We start from the raw sequence: 23,889 nt of genomic DNA, 5'->3' as shown, positions 1-23,889 counted from the left end.
TTTAGTTCCAACGCATTCCCCCCTGATCATGCCCAGCTCCCGGGGACAGAGAACCGAGCACTACGGGGGTTATCCTCGTTAGCCTCCAAACTGCCAGTCTTGACCCAGCCCCACGATGGGATAGCCGATTGACACACACGGGCCAATGTGTGCCGCCTGTCTTAGGAGAGGTCCGAGCCAAAGGGATGTGTTGAGAGCAGCGTGCTCTCTCAATCCCCAGGATCTCATTCCCCTCCATCACAGGTCGCGCCGCACGGCAAACACGGCGGGCCTGAAGAAGGCCGCAGAGAAAAAAGAATGTGGAACAGAAGGCTTGATGGGGAGCTGAGGACAGTAAAGAGGCGGTAAAAAGAAGAATAGAGAATAGCGAAAGGGAAAGTGGGTCACTTTTAGTTTGGGCCTCACAACCTGTTTGGCATGGGAAGCCCTATCAGGGGCATCAGTACAAAAAAACAACAAAACCACCACTTATTCAGCCTGAACAGCTACAATGGCTATGTAGGCTGTCAAATAAGACCTGGGACTAGAGCAGTAAACCCCCAGAAGCACTGATGCCCCTGCCGACATAGCTCGCTCAATCACTGGCCACTAAGCCTCCTGACCACAACAAGGTAGTGACCCCCCGGGAGGGGGTCAAGGGAACACCAGCTTGACCCCCTCCAGGTTTTGGGAGGATTGGTGAGTCAGGTTTACTGCCAAGTCTTCAAATCCAACACTGTCCATTAAGTCGAGTTTGTCAGTCAGTAGGACCTGAATGATGCCCTCACAGTCTTCATTTGGTTCTTAATTTATCCCAAGGAAAATCAGATTGTTTCTCTTTGATCTGTCTTTTTCTCCACAGTGTCAATTCTGTTCAAAAGGTCAGCATGGGTCTTTACTGCCACTTTCTCTTTGGCTCTATGTAACATGAAACCCAGGTAAACTGGCAGAAAGTAGCCACACCTGGCCCTGAATACTAAGGCAGCTGGCGGTATGGTCCTTCATTAATCTCTCAACAAAACCACAAAACTGCTGTTGTCTATCAAAAAAAGGTTTCATGGAGCTGCTTTAATGCAACTTTCTCGTTGAAAGCCTCTGTTCATGCCCCAGAGAGACATACAGATAGAGAGAGATATTGAGAAAGAGAGAGAGAGAGAGAGAGAGAGAGGAGAGAGAGAGAGAGAGGAGACAGAGAATCAACATGACTGGTTTACCTTTACTATCCTTCCCATTCTGCGAGCCCTGCCGCTGTCCCCAGCCTGTCTGGCGCTTTCTTCAGAGCTTTTGTATTTCTCCAGCCGTTGGTTCAGGGCTTCTGGTACTGTTGTGGGTGCTTCAGGGGCCTGGAATAACTTCTTTGATTCTGCAATTCACAACAACAACAACAAAACAGCAAAAAAGAAAAAAAAAAAAAGAAAAAGAAAAACCCACAAAAAAACAACAAAACATAAGTACAAAAGAAACAATGAGTCCAATAAAAACTGGAATGATAACAGTTAACAAGAATGATGAAAAGTTTCTTCTTCTTTCAATTATGTTCAAAACGAAAGAATATGCTACCAAATACTATGACATCTTCTTCTTCTTCTTCTTCTTCTGCATTCGTGGGCTGCAACACCCACGTTCACTCATATGTGGGCTTTTACGTGTATGACCATTTTTACCCCGCGATGTAGGCAGCCATACTCTGTTTTCAGGGAGGGGAGGGTTGGGGGGGTAGGGGTGCATGCTGGGTATGTTCTTATGTCCTTGTTTCCATAACCCACCGAACACTGACATGGATTACAGGATCTTTAACATGCGTATTTGATCATTTGTTTGCATAATTATACACACGAAGGGGGTTCAGGCACTAGCAGGTCTGCACATATGTTAACCTGGGAGATCAGAAAAAATCTCCACCCTTTACCCACCAGGCGCCATCACCGAGATTCTAACTCAGGACCCTCAGACTGAAAGTCCAACGCTTTAACCATTCGGCTATAGCTCCCGTCATGACATGTACACAATTTACAAAACTGTGATTACAGCAGTTAATTATGGGCCAGTGAGGTGAAAGTGGGGTAACTGTACACAGACATGGGAAAGGAAAGGGTATATCTGAGAGAATGGTTCAAATTAACAACAACAGCAACAATATAAAATAAATTTTAAAAAAACTTGGTTATGCATAATTCAATCTTCAATTCAAGATTTTAATTTCTATTTATTTATTTATTTTCATTACTTCTGCAGGATTCTGATTTGTTTACACATATATGTAGTTGTATAAGTGACACATTACTTGCTACATGATATAATGTTTGCATTACATTGCACTGCATTGTATTGTATTGTATCATGTATTGCTATTTTATAACAACTGATTCCTCTGTGAGAAATTTGGGCGTACTGTATTGTGTTGTGTCGCATTCCATTGTGTATTACAATTTTGTAACAACTGATTCCTCTGTGAGAAATTTGGGCTGCTCTCCCCAGGGAAAGTGCATCACTACAGTGAGAGTGCCACCCATTTTTGTATTTTTCTGCCTGCAAGTGTGTTTGTTTTCCTGTCAAAGTGGATTTTCCTACAGAATTTTTCCAGCTTTTGTTGGCGTGGGCTCTTTTACATGTGCTAAGTGCATGATGTACACGGGACCTCCGTTTCTTGTCTTATCTGAATGACTAGCCTCCAGACCACCACTCAAGGTCTAGTGGACAGAGAGAAAATATTGGTGACAGTGGGATTTGAACCAGTGCGATGTGATTCTCTTGCTTCCAAGGTGGATGCATTACCTCCAGGCCAACAGTGCACTGTTCTTATCTAAACCATACAAGTGTCCACTTTTTGCAAGAAAACAACAGTCCCAAGAGATTCACACACACACACACACACACACACACACATATATATATATAGAGAGAGAGATATATATATGCACAAGCACACACATGCACAAGCACTCACACAAATACACACACACACACACACACATGCACAGGCACACACACATACACACACACATAAAGGTGAATTTCATACAATAAACCTGTAATTTAGCCTTATACATTTATGAAACACAAAAAATGTGTACTGTGATTTCCTAATTATTCCAATAATGCACACACACCAACCCCCCCACCTCCACCCCCTACATTGCATTCATACACCAACACATGCACATGTGCACCACACACACCTGACAGACAGACACACACACACACATGGTTGCATGTGCACTCTCCCCCTTTCCCACCCCCTCCCACACACAGAGAGGGAGACATCAACATACCTTCATCAGTAGGCTCTGGAGGCAACTCAAATGTTTCATCTGAAGATTTCACACCATTTTCTTTTATTTCCATGGCACTCTGAGAGGTACCTTGAGAAACAAATTTGTTCACATATTTTATAAACTGTTTGGAAGAGTTTATCACAAGCTATAACACATCTCACACACCAATGTGATATACAGTATACAGGTTACGTGAGCATATGTGTGTATGCTCATGCATGTTTTCATCTGTTTATTTTTTATCAAAACATACAAACACAAACACCCACACACACATTATCAAATACAAATACACAGCCCACCAGAAACAAAATAGCAAAAAGCACACTGACAGCCAACATGTCAAGGGAAACAACTACAAGTTTCAAGGGCAGTGAATTAATTTAAACAGATCAGTTCGAAGTTCTTCTCTTTTCTTCTGAATTTCTCAAAGGAGCAAATTCTAAATTCTGATATTACTCCTGCAACTCTCATCCTGAGTCCCCCATACATGGCCACACCTGTGTTTATCTGCTGCAGTCTCTGTACTGGCAACCCATGTTAAATTGCCATAAGGCCACACAGCAGAGAAGACCCTGTCTCTTTGCCAATTTGCTTCCATTTTGATTGACAATTATTGAAGTGTTTGCCATGGATGTCTTATAGTCTGTACCCTCAACGCTGGTCTCTGACAGGTGAATTCTTGATGCAGTGTCTTTGGGAGATTCTGGATCAGTGGTTTCCGACTCTGTGGCTGGTTCTGCTCCATTTCCACTCTTTTCCAGCTCTACCAGCTCAGACTGTTGAGATTCAGAAAATGTCATGATGCTAGATGAGGCAATATTGTCAGTCACATCAGTGTTTTGCAACACCACACAACACACAGATAACTGCACAGAAAATTACATATTCCTTTGTGATTTGAATTAAAGGTTTACTCAAATGGATGTCACTCTAAATAAAGATTTGTACAGTCTCAATTTGCATTTGTATTACTCTTCTTTTGTCACAACAGATTTCTCTGTGTGAAATTCAGGCTGCTTTCCCCAGGGACAGCGTGTCACTACACTGACAGCACCATCCATCTTTTTTGTACTGTTTTCTGCCTGCAATTTTATTTGTTTTCCTATTATTATTACTTCATAATTTACATATAAAGATTTACGGTGTGGCTCTTCAGTGGGCAGAAGTGGGTGAGAAGATAAAATTTCTCTAAGATTATCACATCTAGTCTCAATATCATTTGTAACGTTTGTTTTGTTGCTGCTGTTTTTGTTGTTGTCGTTTTAAAACAAGCAGCATTAAATTAATATGTCCTATGTATCAAAGTCAGGTGGATGATATCTGACAAACAAGCACCAACATGACAGGAGAAAAATAATACAGAGGACATGCAAATGAAACCAAAGACAAAAATGACATATCAGAGACTGAAATTCAACCTGTGGTAATCCAAGATGAAACTAACACTTGTGCATGCAAATGTCTGGCTAGATTATTATTGCATACAAGAATAAAAACACCATGAAGAAACATTTTATCTTGTAATATAAATATGACACTCATGTTTTCTGCAATACAGAAACAAAGGTTTCTAGCAGAAAAAGTATCTCATTGCTGTAGACAGAGAGGAGATTGGAATTATACTGGAAATGAAAGAAGGTCAATGTTGATTTTTTTTTTTTTTTTTAATAATTATTATTATATAGAAAGGGAAATTTACAAGTCTATGGGATACCTAGATGTCTTCAATGACTTAAACTATAAAAAAAAAGTTGTTTTTTTTTGTGTTTTTTTTCTGCCCAACAGATTTTGAATGCTATTAGTATTTTTCAAGTGATCAGAGTGTCCCTCTTTATCTCTTTTTTGTATTTTCAACAGAAAATTTATTTTCTCCTTTGGTTTTTCCTTAGATTGTTCTTCTGTATGCATGTGTGTGTATTTTTGTCTATGTATCCTTTGTGTTATCAACAGATGTCATTAAAAAAACAAACAACAACTGCTCACCAGAAGCTCTGGGTCCTCTGTGTCAGACACCACCTCATCAGGGTCCTGAAGAGCTTGTGCAGCCATCTTTTCCACTTCTGACATGGATACCTGATCTGGTAAAGAGGAAGAAACTGTCATCAGCATACCAATGCAGGCAAGAGAAGATGAAGAAAACACACTGACACTGCGACTTTTTTTTTTACATACATACATTGAATTCATTCCACATTATGAGTTCTTTGTGACATCAGTGTGTATCATACAGAGATCACAGAATGAGGAACGAGAAACCGACTTCAGTTCTAGTGCAATGAAACCAGCTTATCTTACATTGAACAGACAGTTGTGCAAGTGTTGCAAGTGACCCTGGATCATAATTAGTGACCCTTGATACACTAGTGTAAACTCATAAAGACCATGGGACAAGGTGTGTCAAACCTTATTATCAAACCCGTTTTGTTTGTCATAAAACAAACTAACTAGTGTGTAGTGTATTGAAAGGAACTGTAATGGTGGTGATGATGCTGGAAAGAAAATGGTGACCAGCAATGTCATGGAGGAAAAAACCCAGCTTACCAGTTTTATTCAATTTACAATGTAGTTGCTTCAGGAATCACTGTACAACATTCACGCCAAATTTTACAGCAATCTGAAAAAATAAACTTTTACTAAATATTTTTCAGACGTTACCCTCTGTCATCCTTCACCACTAAAAAGTTACTGATACTTTGTCCAGAGAATGAGCTACATTACTTTGTTTTCCTTAGGACAGAATAGATGTGGTGTTACATATGCGGGTCAGTCTACACTCTTTGATGCCTTCTTGTGAAACATGCAATGGATATTACTAGATGAACAACAGCAAATTATTTTATCTTGTAATATAAACATGACACTCATGTTTTCTGTAATATAGAAACTAAGGTTTCTAGCAGAAAACGTATCTCATTGCTGTAGACAGAGAGGAGATTTGGGACAAGGGCAGGGAAGGGATCTGGTGAAGGATGCAAGGGGAGCGTCTTTGCTCTTTATCATTGCTGCACTGAAGTTTTATTAGTATCTATTGCCAAGAATGCATCTTTATGGTGAAGATGTAAGTGATGTGATGACAGTTGAAGGGGCAGAAGAATATCAGAAGAATATAATAAAGTCAGTATACAAAGAAACCTGATATTTGTGGTTGTCATACTCAACCTGCATTTATTTAAAGATAATGTTGCAACACAAGTCAGCTTTAAGTCTAGAATTGATTCATAGGATCTGTTTTTGTCACTGCCATGGAAAGGGAAAAATACATCAGCTTTTATTAGGACACAATCACATGCATACATTCATTCAAACCAGACCATACAGATACATAAACATACAGAGAGAGAGAGAGAGAGAGAGAGAGAGAGAGAGAGATGTGGTCTGACAGAGCACCTAACTAAGTAGCAAGAGTTCTGTACTCAATCTCAGCAAGGACCAGGGTTTTTTATACTCTCCCTTGTGTGTGGTCAGGGTATTGGTGTTTTGAAGAGATAGTGAACTGAGATGCTTTGTTTGCACACAGGTAAGAATCAACAGCAAAAATAAGAGATATAACTGGCAAAATTCTGTTAAAAAATATGTACAAAAATCTACTTTGATTAATATAACAGACATCAACACACAGAAAAAAGAAAAAAGAAAAATATGTCTAGTGCTGTATCATGGTGATGAAATCTTCTTGTGACTGAAGTGTAATACAATACTACAATACACCAAATGCACACACACACACACACACACACACACACACACACACACACACACACACACCAATGTAAATTATTACAGAAACTGCTCAATATACATTTTTAATGACTATTTCTCACAATCTGTTAAACTAAATCTCACCAAGCTTTCAACTCCATAATGGCTGCTGATAGTAGGTAAAATTTTAAACACAACAGATACTATAATAAATAGGTGGGTCTATCTTTCTCATATTTAACTTTAAAAATCACCACATAGATAATATTAATCATTAAAAAAAAGAGCAGATCATGACTGAGTGCAATGCACTGAACATACGCACTTGCTTTGGAAGGTGAAGATTCCTTTGAAGGCATCTCATTCTTGGTCAGAGCAGCTAATTCAACTTCCAGATCTTTTCGGTCCTCACTCAGCATGGCTTCCATGCCAGCAGGCATTCCAAAGCCCATCTGCACAGTACTGTGTGATTCTTATCTATAACATTGAACCTTGAACTTTTGGGCGTTGAAGCCTTCTTCAGGCTAGTTCGCCTCTCCTTGGTGGCTACAGCACTGGTTTGTGGTATGCATGGCAAGCAGCACTGTAGCTGAGTTACTGCAGGCAGGTTGGTTCGTACACACTAGGCAACTGTTGCCAGTGCGCGTCCAGCCTGGATTTGTAGCAGTTTAGGGTAGGGGCGGTCATAACTAAAATCATTGTCAGTTTGAGCATGAGCACATGTAACGCAAAAATATGTGAAAATCTTTTAACTGGATAGGAATGTAATCAATGATTTTAGCAAATTTTCATTTAACACTGAACCCCATAATATTAGCCTTGTAACATAATTATGAATAAAGTGTTATTAGTCAAGCTTGGTGAACAAACACGCAGTTCAGTACAGTAACATTAAATACTGTTGCAGTGAACATTGTGAACAATATTAATTCATTTATCAATACTGTGATTTTCAATGAACAACTTTGAAATGAAAGAAGAAGCTACTGTTGTGAAAGACAGTTAGCAGACGCCGGAAGTTAGGCACCAAGGGGCGGTTACTCTTGCCAGCAAGGGAGAGGCGCTGTAAACAAACGCTGGCAGGTGCTGTGGTCAGCCCGACGTAAGACTAACGCTTCGCAGTGTACATTCGACCAGCGAAGAGGCCACAACTGACCACAACAGCTCTCAGGAAAAGCCCAGCTACAGCCACGCCAGACGCCGGACCAGTGACTCAGCACGGCAGACATCTTTAATTTTCTGCAAGCTTTGGTCACAATCAAGTACGGGAACGCCTACACACCCCCACTACGAGGACGACAACACCCTCGGACGGGCCAGCCCACCGGTAACGATCATCCAGCCCTATTTAAGAGAAGCAAAACGGTCAGTAGCCATTAAAAATTGTCCCTCTAAAGTGTATTGCCCGATGATAGGCCATTTTGACAAAAAGTAGGGCAGTGATCACTTTATTGGTGTCAGAAGTGGGATACACTCCACTATCGTTGTTTTTCGAACCCCCAGTGAAGTTTTCCAGGGACATTATTTTTATATTTATATTTGTTTGTGTTTTTGATTTAACTTATCCTGAAAACGGAACTTAGACTTTTGACTCAAGGTCCTGAATCATTATTTTTATTTTTGGGGCAGTTCTTTGGTGTGGACTGGTATTCATATTTCTGCACAGTGCTTTTGTAACTGTTCTCCAGATCCAGTACAAGTCTGTGTAAAACCCCAAACAAGTTTAAAGGAAAAAATTCATACCCTGTAGGAAAAATGGCTACTAGTCACAGACCGTAGGCTATCAATCAAGCCTCCCCATTGGAACTCATGGAGGTCCTTCCTGGGGTGGGCATAAAAAGGGCACAAGAGTTAGTGAGGATGAGATCCAAGTTTGGATGGATTAGCCCTGGCATGCTTGAAGCAATGGTGGGCAAATTAGATGGGTCTGTCCTGGCCCACGTTGACTTGGACGCGCCACCATTTTAGGAGACTGAACTGATTGGTGAAGGCTCAGGGGAGGAGGGCTACAGCCCACTCCCGCCACGCCGATCCCAATGGGATTACGTGGATGAGCCCCCTTCGGTGCCTGTGACAGTCTCTGATAGCAAGGGGCCACTGACCCCAGTTGATACTAGGGAAAAGCGCGTCCGTCCAAGCCCCTATGGATCCACTCCTGACTTTAGGGATGAGTCTATTCACAGCAGCCGGTTATTTTCCAGTAGCGGACACCATCCCACTTTGGGAAGGGAGGGCACCGCTTTGGAAGACTTAGGGAACCTCCAGCAAAGGTTAGAGGAGGTTACCCAGTGGCTGGATGATTATGGTGGGCGCACACCTCAGAGCCAGCCCCAGTACCAGGCGGGCTGGGAGAGCGATGAGGTGGTGAAGTCATTTAATGAGGGTCGAAGCGAGAGGCCCCCCCCGGTCGCGAGTCCCAGTCATGGGGCAGCGGCGACAGGGGCAGGTGGGCCTCTTCCGACCAAAAAGAGAGATATTACCCCGGTCACGAACCTCAGCAATGGGGCAGGGACGATAGGGGTAGGGGTGCGCACTTTGGCCGTGAGGAGAGACAGGGGTACCGTGCCCACTGCGCTTTCCCGCCTAGGGAGAGTAGTGGTGATAGAGCATGGGGTCCCCTTAATTATTCTCCGACCCAAAGAAGTGGTGGCAGTGAAGAATTTGCGTGGAGATTCTGCCACCGCTGAACTTATGCAAAGCTGGAGAGCTCATGAGCAGTTGAGGCCACGAACCTCACCAACCAGGTGAGTAAGGTACTCCCTTTCACAGGTCTGACATCTTATCCGGACGGAGTCATGGTAGCTGCCATGACAGACACAGCTGTGAAAGGTGAGGAAGAGTGTACTAGGACTACCACCAATGGTGAAGCTTGTCGATCTGGTGGTATGTCTGATCTGCCAAAAACCTTGGACCCACCAGGTTTAGTTCATGCTCATGAGGGCCGGGGTAAGCGCTCCCGGTACCGAAGAGTGAGCGGGACACATGACCTGAGTGGGGTTCGAGTGGGTTCAGCCCTCGCTACCCCTGAGGGTAAGCATGATGGACATTCAGGTTGGGCCCAAAATCTGAGTGCAACCTTGAGTGAGCCTGGTCACGGGCAACCAGGCTCCGGTACGACTCAGTCGGGCGAGGTCTCTTCTGGCCAAGCTTGCGGGGTGTTCAATGGAGCCCAGAGGGATTCTGGCCTTGGTGGTCGGAGTCCTGAAGGGGGTGAATTCCCTAGGGGTTTGACCCTTTCGGGTCGGACCCAAACTACCGGGAGCAAAACGCCGGCATCTTTTGGCAAGGCTCAGGGGCGCGCGGCACTCGCGAGTCGTGGTGCCGCCATGGACCTGCAACCTGGACAAACGGGAACCCACGATAAAGCGCTTGTGGGAAGACCGGGTCCCTTACTTAATCCATGTGTTAAAACTAACAATGTTTTGAGTGAGTCGGTTGCAGGTGCCCGGGTGTGTTCGTGCAACACATCGGAAAGTCCTGCGGTGCAACTGGGGACGGCACCAAGGTTTTTCAGGACTCCTGTGCAGTTTGTGGCACAGACCCTCCCCAAGGTGAACCGGAGCAAAGGGCAGTGGTGTCCCTCTAGAACTCCGAGGATGAAGACAGCCCTCGCTACCCCCGAGGGGGAGCGTGATGGACATTCGGGTTGGGCCGCCGACACCAGTCACCCGCCAGAAGGCGTGTCGTCGTGCCAGCCCTGTAGCTCCCCCGAATGTCCACGGGTTACAGAGGAACGAGGAGAGACTGGAGGCACTCTCGCAGAAGGTGAGCGAGGTGAAGTCACGAAGCTCGTCTGGGTCTGCTGAACCTAGGAAGTGGCTGGACGCTGCGGCAAGGGCTATGCATGACATTCAACTTCATTCCCGAGGTTGGATTGAACAGCATATTGCCCCTTTGCCCGCCCTACACTTCAGGAAGCCGGCCCAGCCGTATGACCCAGACAAAGCACGGCGTGATATTTGGCTGGATACGCAGCTGTGGTTGGCACCTGGTGCTGGGGAGAAAACAGAGGCAGCAGAAGGTTCTGGGGATCTCCTGGAGAGTTTAATGGAGGTTGATGTCGAAACACCAGACAATTGTTTTGATGCCCTCCAACTCTTCAGGAGACGAGGCCCAACAGCCGTCGGGATCTGGGACTGCGCAGCCAGATCCCCGGCTCCCAGAAACCGTTTGCGAACCTCCTGTCGTACCCTCACCACCGGTTGCTGACCCGCCGCTATCCCCGAAACCTCCGCTCACACCTTCCATCACAACGTCCGGGGGCCAGAGCTCTGACGTTCGTGCCCCCTCCCCCCATACCATGAAGGTAGACAAACGTAGGCGGGCGAAGGCACAAAGTCAGAAAATGAGGGCAAGGCAAGAGCCCTCTGGGCTCCCTGAGGAGTTAGCGGCGACTAGCTGCCCCCAAACACGGACGCCGAAGTGCCCTACCCCAAGGTCTCCCGACCTGGGTCATGGGCGCATGTATCGAACAGTCGCAGTCGGCCGACATTAGCATTTTATCTCTGGGCACAGAACACCCTATTTCCCTCTAGGGCCAGGGGAACAGTGGTTAGTGCCAAGCCAGCTCTACGTAGTGGCTGAAAGTGTGGCCGCTCATCTCGACACCACACCAGAGGAGCTGTTGGAGGAGTCTACCACCAACACCCTCCGGCTCTTCTCCCAGTGAGTCTAGCCAGCTGCGCCCTCCTGGACCTACAGAAGAGGACCACCCGGACGTCTGCTAGTCTCTCCCCAAGAAAGGGCCTGTCATCATAAAGATGGGGGGAGTGTTGTGAAAGACAGTTAGCAGACGGCGGAAGTTAGGCACCAAGGGGCGGTTACTCTTGCCAGCAAGGGAGAGGCGCTGTAAACAAACGCTGGCAGGTGCTGTGGTCAGCCCGACGTAAGACTAACGCTTCGCAGTGTACATTCGACCAGCGAAGAGGCCACAACTGACCACAACAGCTCTCAGGAAAAGCCCAGCTACAGCCACGCCAGACGCCGGACCAGTGACTCAGCACGGCAGACATCTTTAATTTTCTGCAAGCTTTGGTCACAATCAAGTACGGGAACGCCTACACACCCCCACTACGAGGACGACAACACCCTCGGACGGGCCAGCCCACCGGTAACGATCATCCAGCCCTATTTAAGAGAAGCAAAACGGTCAGTAGCCATTTAAAATTGTCCCTCTAAAGTGTATTGCCCGATGATAGGCCATTTTGACAAAAAGTAGGGCAGTGATCACTTTACTACCATAACTTATCTGAATTATAGTGTGTGTGTGTGTGTGTGTGTGTGTGTTTCTTCTTCTTCTTTCCGTTGCACGACTAACATCGACTTGCCGATGACTCTGTCGTGGTTCATGCATGCTGGGTATTTTCGTGTTTCCATAACCCACCGAACACTGACATGGGTTACAGGATGTTTAACGTGCGTACTTGATCATCTGCGTTCTCACTGTTTATTCGCCTGGAATCGTCGAATCATACCTGTTTCATCAATTCTGTCCCTTTTCTTTTCGTGTCATGTTCTGACCCGATGTTTGACTTCTGTTCCAACATGTCTGTTCATTCAAGTCGCTCGCTTCTCAAGGAGATCATTGCAGTGTTTGGTCTGGCGTTAGTGGTTGCCGCCTGATGCCGGAAGTTGGCTGACTTGGTAATTGGCAAGAGTTATCTGATGGGCAGCATGGAGTTGTCTTTCTTTCAGACATGTGCTTTTCTTCTCTCTCTGTCTCCGAGTCTCTCAACAGTAGTACCCAACCCCCTTTAGTTCAAAAACATTAAATACTTATCACACCTTTTGCCATAATGTTTGATACCTTGCTCTCCTGCTTAAATTTATTTATTTGTTTATTCATTTATTTTACTGTTTGTTCGTTAATGTTGCCGATGGAACTCTTCCACCCGTTCTTTATATTCATGCATTAGGGCCTCCATGCTATTTGCTTTCTTGTATTCAGTTGCAATGCCTTTATTCGTATTAAAATGAATTTGGCGGGTTTTTTGTTTGTTTTGTTTTGTTTTGTTTTTTTGTTATTGTTCGTTTTCAGTTTAGGCAGATGTATGTGGGTCACGGTACGCATGCGAATACATATTGATTGCGATGTACGTAGTCTCACACCTCCCCAACCCCTACTGCCGGAAAATAATCAGTCCCCAAGTTCATTCATTTCATCCGGTTCCCCGCCCCCCTGGCCCACCACCACCACCACACACACACACACACACACACCCTCTGTCTCTGTCTCACACAAAAAAACGTGAAAAAAAAAAAAAATCAAAATTAAAACGATCACCGGCTGACACGGACTAGCACACGCACACACTCACCGTGCACACACACACACACACTGACACACACGCGCGCGCGCGGGCGCGTGCACGCCGCGTCAGTTTCTTTCATTGTTCACGATCACTCACGGGCAGTTAATCCTTCCTCGGTTTCTTCCTGTTTTTGTTTGTTTGTTTTTGTTTTTGTTTCAAGTTGTTTAGTTTTTTTGTTTGTTTTTTGCACTGTCGTTAATGATGCTTTAATCAAAAATGAAAATAACATTGGAACACAAATGCACAACGCACACACACGCGCGTAACACAAACTGACACAGACGGACACACCGTGACGCAAGCACAAACGCACGCACGCACACAAATACACATGCACTCACCGACTCACTGCACTCAGTCTCTCCGAGTCTCTCACACACACACATACACACTGACGCACGCACGCCGGCACGCACGCACACACACACACACACACACACACTGACACACACACACACCACACACACGCGCGCGCCGGCGCGCGGGCGGTCGCCGCGTACACTGAGACACACGCTTGCACAAACTGAATACACGGCACTGAGACACAGAAACACACAGATCCACGAGGCTGAGAGAAACACACACACACACACACACACACACACACACACACGCACGGCATACACACACACACACACACACACACACACACACACACAGAGTATGTGCGCGAGCGGGTAGTTTTATTTCTTTCTCGAAGCACTCTCACGAGGCTCACTGACGTGATGATGTCGTTTATTCTGACACCGCTACATCGTTGCTGCAGACTGAGGAAAAAGAGACAGTCAGAGAGAGCGGCGAGAGGAAGAAAGAAAGAGAGAGAGAGAGGGGAAGAAAGAAAGAGAGAGAAATCGAGAGTGATATATATATATATATATATATATATATATATATATATATATATATATATGTGTGTGTGTGCATAGAGCGAGTGAGAGAGAGAGAGGTCGGCAAAGATAAAGTGAGAGACAAAGAGGAGAGACTGAAGAAACAGGGGGTGGATGCGATGATCGTATTTTGAAAGACATACTCTCTTTTTGTAGACACTGGAACTCTTGAATGGGGTTGACAGTATTTGACAGTCTGAAATTGAGGCTTTTTAAAGTCACTGAGATTATAGTTTCGAAATGACATCTGTACTTTATTTTGGTGTTGCTATCTGGTTTATTGTCTGACAAGCGCATGTCTTTTGGTTTGGTCGACAATCGTATTAATTTTGTCTTCATCTGAAAATAACCTTTTAGAAAGGAAGGACAGGAAACCTCAGCCTTTACTCTTCTATCACCTTCAAAGTATCTTTTTTTCCCCAGTTTTTCTACATTTCTTTTTTTTTTTAGAGGGGGGCGGAGGGGGGGGGGGGGGGGGGGTTAGGGGGTGATTGTTTTCATGCTTATCAAACTACATTGGGTCTGTTCTAGATCCGCCGGAAAGGGTGAGGGCCGCAGTCCAGGTTCTTCAGCTTCATGGCCTTTGGGCAGCGCTTGGTGAACTTGAGCAGGCTCTGGCAAGCGTAGTACTCGTTCCGGCAGACGAAGTGCACGCACTTCTCGAAGAGGTCCATGGCGTTGTAGGATGTCTGCAGCTGCTGTATGCAGGTCAGGGTCCTGCGCTTGGTCAGCAGAGAAGCACAGATACGGATCGCCTGCAGCTGCCTGTCCGGGGAGCACTTGGTCTTGAACAGGTTGCAGACCAGGTAGCATTCAAATTTGTACGATCCCCTGCGCAAAAACACAGACCCAGGCACGGATGACATGAGGAAGACAATGTTTTAAAAAAATTTTTTCCATGATCGTTTTCAAATGTTCAGTGTTACGTTTATTCGATACAAAAGACAAAATTCTGTGAGTTTATAGACAACAAAGCAGTATGTTATGACATCAACGAGAAGAGACGTGTTGGAGACAGGTATCGTTCTGTTTCACTGGGTGTCGGTAGCTTTTTGCACAAGCACAAGCAATCATGAGAAACGCATACACACGCTCATTACAGTGAGACAGAGAGAGAGATAGTGTGTGTGTGTGTGTGTGTATGCGCGCACACGTGCGTGTGTGTATCAGTGTATGTTCGACGAAAAGACACAGAGAGGAGGAAAGATTGTGTGTGTGTGGGGGGGGGTGTGGGGGGGGATATTGGGGGGTGGGGGTGGGGGTCAGGGTGGGGGGAGAGGGGGAGGGAGGGCAGAGACGGAGACAGAGACAGATACAGCGGAGACAAACACACAGAGATACAGACACAGGCAAACAGAAAGACAGCCAGACACACTAAGCGTTCATCCGTGCGTACACATTGGGCCTTGTACAGTATATAATTATAGTCAACCTGGTCTGTTTGGGGGCGTATCGGAGCGATGCGTACATGAGGTACTGGTTAACAGTCAGGCCCAGACTCGTGGCCGCCTGTTCCAGAAAGTTCTCGTCATCATCGGGCGTGGCACACAGCACGTTGGGAAACTGGCACTGGGCGTCACTGAACGAGGCCCTGGGAGGAGCCTTTCTCCACACCCCAAAATGAATACATTGATTTAACCTCTTGACAGCCGAACCCTGGTGTGATGGGATCAGTGAGGCATGAATGCGAAATGCAAGAACTACTTTTTGTGTGTTTGTAAGTGGTGTGATTTATTTTCATGAACAAAATAATGTAATGCAATCCCAAGAGGAAGAAGTCCAAAATTGACAAAGAATGGTGACTGACATCCTGACCTCAGTAACATCTCAGGCAAAAGACTTCATTGACGAGCGTACTCGTCAGCAGCGGTCAAAGGGTTAAGTAAATGAACAATCCGGTTATTTCTTATTGAACTCTCAAGAATCATGGAATATGCATGTTATAGTGTGCCAGCAGTGTCACCCCCCACCACCCACACTCTGTCCCCTCCCCCCCCACCCTCCTTCTTATCTCCCTTCCCGCTCCATCCCAAGTCCAGTCTTTGAGGTTGTGCCGACACTACGCCATCCTCATCCCTTCCACCCCTCCACCTCCTCACCCCACTCCCTAGTCGGCGCCTTTGGTCCGCGACACCGCATCACCAGTCCCAGTTGTAGGAACACGTGCGGTTGTGCGACGTCTGCCCCAATTCCCGTGCTGAGCAGAACGTTCCGTGTGGCGGCCTGTCTTTCAAGTCGTTCCCCATCTCCCCCTCCACGAACGCAGCTGAGGTGGATGGCAGGACTTCGGGATGAAGCTAGGGGGAATTTATGCAAAATCTATCCTCGACCCGGTCGGCATGATGCTCTGATGTTGTGTCTTCCTCCCCCCTCCCCCCCCACCTCCCCCCTTCTCTTTGTGACGTTAAATGTTAGACTTGGCGTCACCGTGTGTATACACAAGCAGGTTTTGTTGGCGAATCAGATCAAACCGCGTTGAAAGAGGAAACCAACATAGGAATAGCGGATATGTCAATCAGTCTCTCAACTCCAAGACCAGCCAAGATTGGTTACTTTGGTTCATCCAATTGGGGAGTGTTGTAGCTTGCATAGTATGTTGTGGGAAGGGATAAAACCACTGACCTATAAACTGACCTATAAATACGATCTCGATGGATAAAACCAGTCAGCACACTCAGTTCTTAGCTGTCTCCCAGAAGAACTGACTGACACAGGGTGACTGACTGATCAGTGATGTGAGGAACAAGGAAATCCCTGTTGGGCTGTGAGTACATGACTTGAAATGGTTTTATGTTATGTTGATAACTTAGTTATGTTGGGAAACTATGATTGTGTCAGTGAACAGCCAGTTTAAGTTGATCTTGTGGCTTGTGGAAAGAAAAGGGGTTAATGTGTGAGAGTTACCCACTGAGAGAAGTACTGGCCTAAATCTTTTGAGTCCCCCCCCCCCCCCCCCCCCCTTCTATTTGGTTACAGATATCTTGTTCTGTATTTTTGATGTATTACTTACTTGTTTTATATAGTAGGTGGGGTTGGTTCAGTGTGAACTGAACAGATCAAAAGGCTAACACAATGTCAGTGTGTGTTGAGGGTTTTTCATGTGTGTGTGTGTACACATGGGGGTAACAGCAAGTGTTGTGGAACACATGTTTGATTTGTTGGTTGTTGTGGTAACATGTGTAGGAGTTGTGCTATGTGTCAGTGGTTTACTTTGTTCAGACAAAGTGGGAAAGCACATTTTAATGAGATTAATGAGTTGGTTAACAATGAGAGCACTGAGGGTCAGTGCTATAAGGTTGCATATTGCTGTTTACCAGAGGTATGTTGGAAGTAATGATTTCCACACATGTACTTGTGTTAGTGGGACACTTTGTGAAGGCAAAGAGGAGATTTGTTTGGTCATGGTAACACACAGTTTAGCTGAATGATTGGTAACATGAGTTGGAACACAGGGTTGTATTGGTCAGTGATATGTTTTGTACACAGTATAGTAATTGGTATGTCACTGCTGGTGGCAGGTAAGCTTGATGGAGTTTGTATTTCCTCACATGGATCTATGTGTGAGAAGAGTGCATACTGGTGGACATGTGATGAAAGGTGCTGAGAAGGTATAGGCCTTTCATGTCAGTGATGTCAGGATATTTTGAGATTTTACCTGACCTGGGTTTTGGTTGTGTGTTTGTGTTCCAGGTGTGCTGCTTTAGGTGTAGGGTGAACTTTTTTTTACTGTGTGCTGCCTTAGTGTGTGTTGCTTTTGCTAAGTAGGGTGAACTGCTTAGTGTGTGTTGTATTGTAAAGTAAACACTCTATAAAAACCACTCCATGTGGCCCTGCTATTGATGTGAGGAGAGAGTGAGTGAGTGCATCGTTAGTTGATCCTATATCCCCCTGTCTGCTCCCCTCTCTCTTCTATTAGAATTGAACCACACTCTCTAAAAACACCTTTTTTTTTTTTTACAACTTGGCGTCGCCGGCAGGATAGGCAGGTAGAGTGTTTGCTTGACAGGATAAGCAGGTATATTGTTCGGTAGTTTAGTTGACTTAAGCAGCACACAGCCAGGTAACACAGCCCAGAGATGACAACCCCAACTACAATGGCGCAGGAATTTCCCATGGGGTGGTATGTAGCACCCACACTCCCAGTGTTCACTGGTGAGTCAGGTGAGGTGTCGGCTGACGACTTCATCAAGGAGGTGAAGCGGGTCCTGGCTGCATACTCCATGGGAGACGAGATGGCTGCCTACTTCATCTACAGCCATCTGCAGGGAACTGCACGCAGGGAGCTGATGCTGCGGACCTGGAGGAGACCAACACCCCAGAGAAGGTGATCAACATTCTGCTGGGGGTGTTCGGTGACGGGAGGCGTGTCACCACACTGCTGTCCACCTTCTTCAGCAGGGAGCAGTTGCCAGAGGAGTCCACCTTGGACTACTCCCATGCTCTGTGCAGCATGGGGAGGATCATCCGGACGAAGAGCACTGGGGCCCTCACCGCTGAGATGCTGAGGGACCACTTCATCGATAGCCTCTGGAACCCCCTGCTGAAAAGGGAGCTGCGCCGCGTAGTGAGGAGGGAGCCACACACCACCTTCATTCAGGCGAGGGATGAAGCCCTGAGGTTGTGGCAAGAACTGGAAGAGGACCAACAACAGCAACAGGCCAGGGAAGAGACAGCACAATTGGGTGACAAACTGTTACTGTTGGAAGAGAGTATTAGGTCCATGCAGGGGTTAATGTCAGATTTAGTCAGTCAGAGAGATGGGGCAATGATAGAGAACAGGGATTTGGGCAAAAGGAAGAGAAGGAATAGACGTAGGAAAGGTCAGTCAGTGGTGGGAAATGGGATTTCCCCAAAGGTGGGTAAGGTTCTCCCCAAGGAAAAACACAAAGATTCCCACAATGAGAACCAGAGAGACTTGCCCAATAGTCTCAGGAGGCAGGATCCGAGTCTGAAAGAAAAGACTCCAGTCAGGACAAGGGGTGACTGTGAGGATGATCCTTGCCAGGGTGAATGGGTGCTGCTGCCCATACCACCTGATCCAGGTGTTCCTGGTACATGTGCCACAAGGGAGGGCACAGGTGATGGAGACTGCCAGGATGCAGTCAAGTCTCCAGGACGGCCACACAGACCGGTGGTAACTGGTTTGTGTGAGAATGGCACCAGGTCTCATCCGAAGCCTGGGGTGCATAGGACATGTGTGGGTGCCAGGGTGCTAGCTCAGACTGACAGGGTTGGGAAACTGTCAGGGTCAACTTGTAGGGCTAGAGCTAGGGACAGGTTTGATGCGAGCCATCCGGCATTGACTAGAGTTGTTGCTACAGCCTGCTAGGGGAATGTTGGAATTGGGGAAAATTGTGTCATGTTATGGGTTTTTTGTTGTTGTTTTCCTTCATTCCAGGGTTTGTGGTGGCTGATGTGTCAGCTGGAACTCTGTTGATTTTTGCGTTGTGTAGCTCTGTTTGATTTTTTTTGTATGCTTTTCTGGGTTATGGAGTTATGTACAGCTGTATCATTTTGAAATGTATTTTTGGTGGTTTCTTTTGTCCTGTAATGTCTTCATTTTCACATGTTTATGTTTCTGCTAATTTTTGGGTTAAAGAACTAATCTCCCCATTAGCATTAATTGATGACGGCAGTCGTCAGCATGTGGTCAGCAGCAATGAGGACATTGCATTCAAAAGCCGGGGGTGGGTGTTATAGTGTGCCAGCAGTGTCACCCCCCACCACCCACACTCTGTCCCCTCCCCCCCCCCAACCCCTCCTTCTTATCTCCCTTCCCGCTCCATCCCAAGTCCAGTCTTTGAGGTTGTGCCGACACCACGCCATCCTCCCCCCTTCCACCCCTCCACCTCCTCACCCCACTCCCTAGTCGGCGCCTTTGGTCCGCGACACCGCATCACCAGTCCCAGTTGTAGGAACACGTGCGGTTGTGCGACGTCTGCCGCAATTCCCGTGCTGAGCAGAACGTTCCGTGTGGCGGCCTGTCTTTCAAGTCGTTCCCCATCTCCCCCTCCACGAACGCAGCTGAGGTGGATGGCAGGACTTCGGGATGAAGCTAGGGGGAATTTATGCAAAATCTATCCTCGACCCGGTCGGCATGATGCTCTGATGTTGTGTCTTCCTCACCCCCCCCCCACCTCCCCCCTTCTCTTTGTGACGTTAAATGTTAGACTTGGCGTCACCGTGTGTATACACAAGCAGGTTTTGTTGGCGAATCAGGTCAAACCGCGTTGAAAGAGGAAACCAACACAGGAATAGTGGATATATCAATCAGTCTCTCAACTCCAAGACCAGCCAAGATTGGTTACTTTGGTTCATCCAATTGGGGAGTGTTGTAGCTTGCATAGTATGTTGTGGGAAGGGATAAAACCAGTCAGCACACTCAGTTCTTAGCTGTCTCCCAGAAGAACTGACTGACACAGGGTGACTGACTGATCAGTGATGTGAGGAACAAGGAAATCCCTGTTGGGCTGTGAGTACATGACTTGTAATGGTTTTATGTTATGTTGATAACTTAGTTATGTTGGGAAACTATGATTGTGTCAGTGAACAGCCAGTTTAAGTTGATCTTGTGGCTTGTGGAAAGAAAAGGGGTTAATGTGTGAGAGTTACCCACTGAGAGAAGTACTGGCCTAAATCTTTTGAGTCCCCCCCCCCCCCTTCTATTTGGTTACAGATATCTTGTTCTGTATTTTTGATGTATTACTTACTTGTTTTATATAGTAGGTGGGGTTGGTTCAGTGTGAACTGAACAGATCAAAAGGCTAACACAACGTCAGTGTGTGTTGAGGGTTTTTCATGTGTGTGTGTGTACACATGGGGGTAACAGCAAGTGTTGTGGAACACATGTTTGATTTGTTGGTTGTTGTGGTAACATGTGTAGGAGTTGTGCTATGTGTCAGTGGTTTACTTTGTTCAGACAAAGTGGGAAAGCACATTTTAATGAGATTAATGAGTTGGTTAACAATGAGAGCACTGAGGGTCAGTGCTATATGGTTGCATATTGCTGTTTACCAGAGGTATGTTGGAAGTAATGATTTCCACACATGTACTTGTGTTAGTGGGACACTTTGTGAAGGCAAAGAGGAGATTTGTTTGGTCATGGTAACACACAGTTTAGCTGAATGATTGGTAACATGAGTTGGAACACAGGGTTGTATTGGTCAGTGATATGTTTTGTACACAGTATAGTAATTGGTATGTCACTGTTGGTGGCAGGTAAGCTTGATGGAGTTTGTATTTCCTCACATGGATCTATGTGTGAGAAGAGTGCATACTGGTGGACATGTGATGAAAGGTGCTGAGAAGGTATAGGCCTTTCATGTCAGTGATGTCAGGATATTTTGAGATTTTACCTGACCTGGGTTTTGGTTGTGTGTTTGTGTTCCAGGTGTGCTGCTTATAGGTGCTGCTTTAGGTGTAGGGTGAACTTTTTTTTACTGTGTGCTGCCTTAGTGTGTGTTGCTTTTGCTAAGTAGGGTGAACTGCTTAGTGTGTGTTGTATTGTAAAGTAAACACTCTATAAAAACCACTCCATGTGGCCCTGCTATTGATGTGAGGAGAGAGTGAGTGAGTGCATCGTTAGTTGATCCTATATCCCCCTGTCTGCTCCCCTCTCTCTTCTATTAGAATCGAACCACACTCTCTAAAACAAACACCTTTTTACATGCACAAACGATTTTTTTTTTTTTTTTTTTTTTTTGGATGAAAAGCGTGAAAAAAGGGATATAAATACTTATTTGCTTCAGATAGATCTTCCTCCCAAGGTGCTGCATTTCTATTTAATAAAATTTTGAATTCAGAGCAAGTGAAGAGTACCTAACAAGAGACGAATACGGAAATCCCCCCCCCCCCCCCCCCTTTTTTTTTTAATAATGGGGAGGGTTGTTTTTTTTCAACGAATAAAAATTTGAGCCCTTTGACACTTGTTAGGGCCCAAAACGATATATAGTGACGATATGAAGAAGTGTCTGGGTTTGTTCCAATGTACCTTTTATTTACCTGTGTGCTAGCTGACATGATCAGTAGTGTAAGCAGCACTGACTTGAAGTAGTGTACCTTGTGAATGGAGAGAGTTACCACTCTTTACTATTTTATTAACTATATGAATAGTTTCACAGTTTCACCAAAACCTGGTTAACCATTAGCATATGTGACATTCGTGCTGATAAAAAAATAAATGATTTTTAACATTCGTCAGTTTGATAGATGTGCCCACTTCCAAACATGCACCCATCCACTGCTCGTATGAGCTATTTACAAAGATTTTTAATTGATTTTGCATGCAAATACGTAAGAAGAATAAATTAACTGACTCCCCACACAACCACACCACACCACACCATACCACACCACATCCAATAGCACCATACTCCACTGCAATACGTCACTCTGCACCACACCACTCGACCACACTGCGCTACATTACAATGAATACGAATTCAATGCCAGATACAACGCATACAAAGCGTACCGCGCAACACAACACCAAACCATATCCCACTCCACCTCACCGCCCCATCACACCACCTCCCACATCTCACCACCCCACATTCCAATTCACCCCACCGACCCACCCCACATAGCCACATCAAACCAGCATCTCCCACACCTCACCACCCCATGCACACAGCACATCACCTCTCACAACACCACACAACACACCGTGATGGAGATTCCTGGAACTCTCGTCTGGGGGTTCTCCCGCCGAGCGACGGGCCGGAACTTGAACGTGACGTCACAGGCCGGCACACGCCAGCTCATGACATTGTCGCTGTCGAAGGTGACGACAATGGTGACGTTGCCGAACGCTACCGTGACGTCATCCTGCCAGGGAGTTTCTGCCCAGTCCATGCCGTTGGACAGCCACCCCGTTTCCGCTATCGTCTGCTCAGGGAAAAAAACAAGGGAAAACAAATAAAGAAAAGATATGGTGGTCAAGGGCACAAAGAGAGAGAGAGAGAGAACAACTGAATAAATGAATGAATTCTGTTTTCTTTCATGGGGGAAGAAATATCAGCAATAATCATGCTTTTACTACATCAGCCCTCAGGGGAAAACGCTGTAACAGTAATGATAATGTTATTTTCGCTCATTCCCCAGCCGACAGTAATTACAACAGTTGCTGCAGTAATAACAACAACATAGTAACAACAACAGTATCAGAATCAGAATTAGCAGCCCAAGGAGGCGTCACTGCGTTCGGACAAATCCATATCGCTACACCACATCTGCCAAGCAGATGCCTGACCAGCAGCGTAACCCAACGCGCTTGGTCAGGCCTTGAGAAAAAAAAGAAGAAACAATGAAGGAAGATGATAATAATAATAATAATAATAATAATAAATAAATTAAAAAGAAAAGAAAAAAAAAAGACAATAATGATGATAAATAAGCAAATAAATGTAAAACATGCAGACACACACACACACACACACACATGTATAACAGATATGCAACAAACATGCAGTTTCACAGATATGAAAGCACAAACAAATACACATAAACGTACACGAGCCCCGACACACACACACACACACATGTGCACAGAGCTCTCCTGACACATGTGTACACTTACACACTCACGCACGCACACACACACAAACACACACACGCGTGCGCACACACACACACACACACACACACACACACAGAGGCTGCCACTGATTTGCCGCAAGAGGGGTGGGAAACGTAATAATAATAATAATGATGATGATGATAATGATGCTAATAGTA

The 23,889-nt window shown here is 45.6% G+C and overlaps 3 protein-coding genes across 6 annotated transcripts in view; 1 reads left to right on the top strand and 2 right to left on the bottom strand.

Annotated features, from left to right (window-relative positions):
• The window catches only part of LOC143279972 (coiled-coil and C2 domain-containing protein 1-like), a 69,754-nt gene extending 55,144 nt beyond the window's left edge, over positions 1–14,610 (bottom strand). For all 4 annotated transcript variants that reach the window (XM_076584362.1, XM_076584361.1, XM_076584363.1 and 1 more), the window contains exons 1-6: positions 12,431–14,610; positions 7,282–7,408; positions 5,241–5,335; positions 3,907–4,033; positions 3,252–3,341; positions 1,194–1,342 (exon numbers count right to left, since the gene is read on the bottom strand). In XM_076584362.1, coding sequence (XP_076440477.1) covers positions 1,194–1,342; positions 3,252–3,341; positions 3,907–4,033; positions 5,241–5,335; positions 7,282–7,408; positions 12,431–12,502 — 660 coding nt within the window. In that variant the 5' untranslated portion in view covers positions 12,503–14,610. The remainder of the gene's footprint in view (positions 1–1,193; positions 1,343–3,251; positions 3,342–3,906; positions 4,034–5,240; positions 5,336–7,281; positions 7,409–12,430) is intronic.
• On the top strand, positions 7,443–14,823 carry LOC143279973 (uncharacterized). Its single transcript, XM_076584365.1, has 3 exons — positions 7,443–8,321; positions 10,398–12,104; positions 14,686–14,823. The coding sequence occupies exon 2, from the start codon at positions 10,590–10,592 to the stop codon at positions 11,163–11,165; it is 576 nt and encodes a 191-aa protein (XP_076440480.1). The 5' UTR covers positions 7,443–8,321; positions 10,398–10,589; the 3' UTR covers positions 11,166–12,104; positions 14,686–14,823.
• The window catches only part of LOC143280319 (uncharacterized), a 25,772-nt gene continuing 16,564 nt past the window's right edge, over positions 14,682–23,889 (bottom strand). Inside the window, exons 6-8 of the mRNA XM_076584951.1 lie at positions 22,819–23,040; positions 15,587–15,756; positions 14,682–14,985 (exon numbers count right to left, since the gene is read on the bottom strand). Of these exons, the coding sequence (XP_076441066.1) occupies positions 14,682–14,985; positions 15,587–15,756; positions 22,819–23,040 (696 nt within the window). The remainder of the gene's footprint in view (positions 14,986–15,586; positions 15,757–22,818; positions 23,041–23,889) is intronic.

This window comes from Babylonia areolata, chromosome 3, assembly GCF_041734735.1.
Source record: "Babylonia areolata isolate BAREFJ2019XMU chromosome 3, ASM4173473v1, whole genome shotgun sequence".
In the NCBI taxonomy this organism is placed as follows: Eukaryota; Metazoa; Mollusca; class Gastropoda; order Neogastropoda; family Buccinidae; genus Babylonia; species Babylonia areolata.
This window is presented reverse-complemented; position numbering and strand designations above follow the sequence as displayed.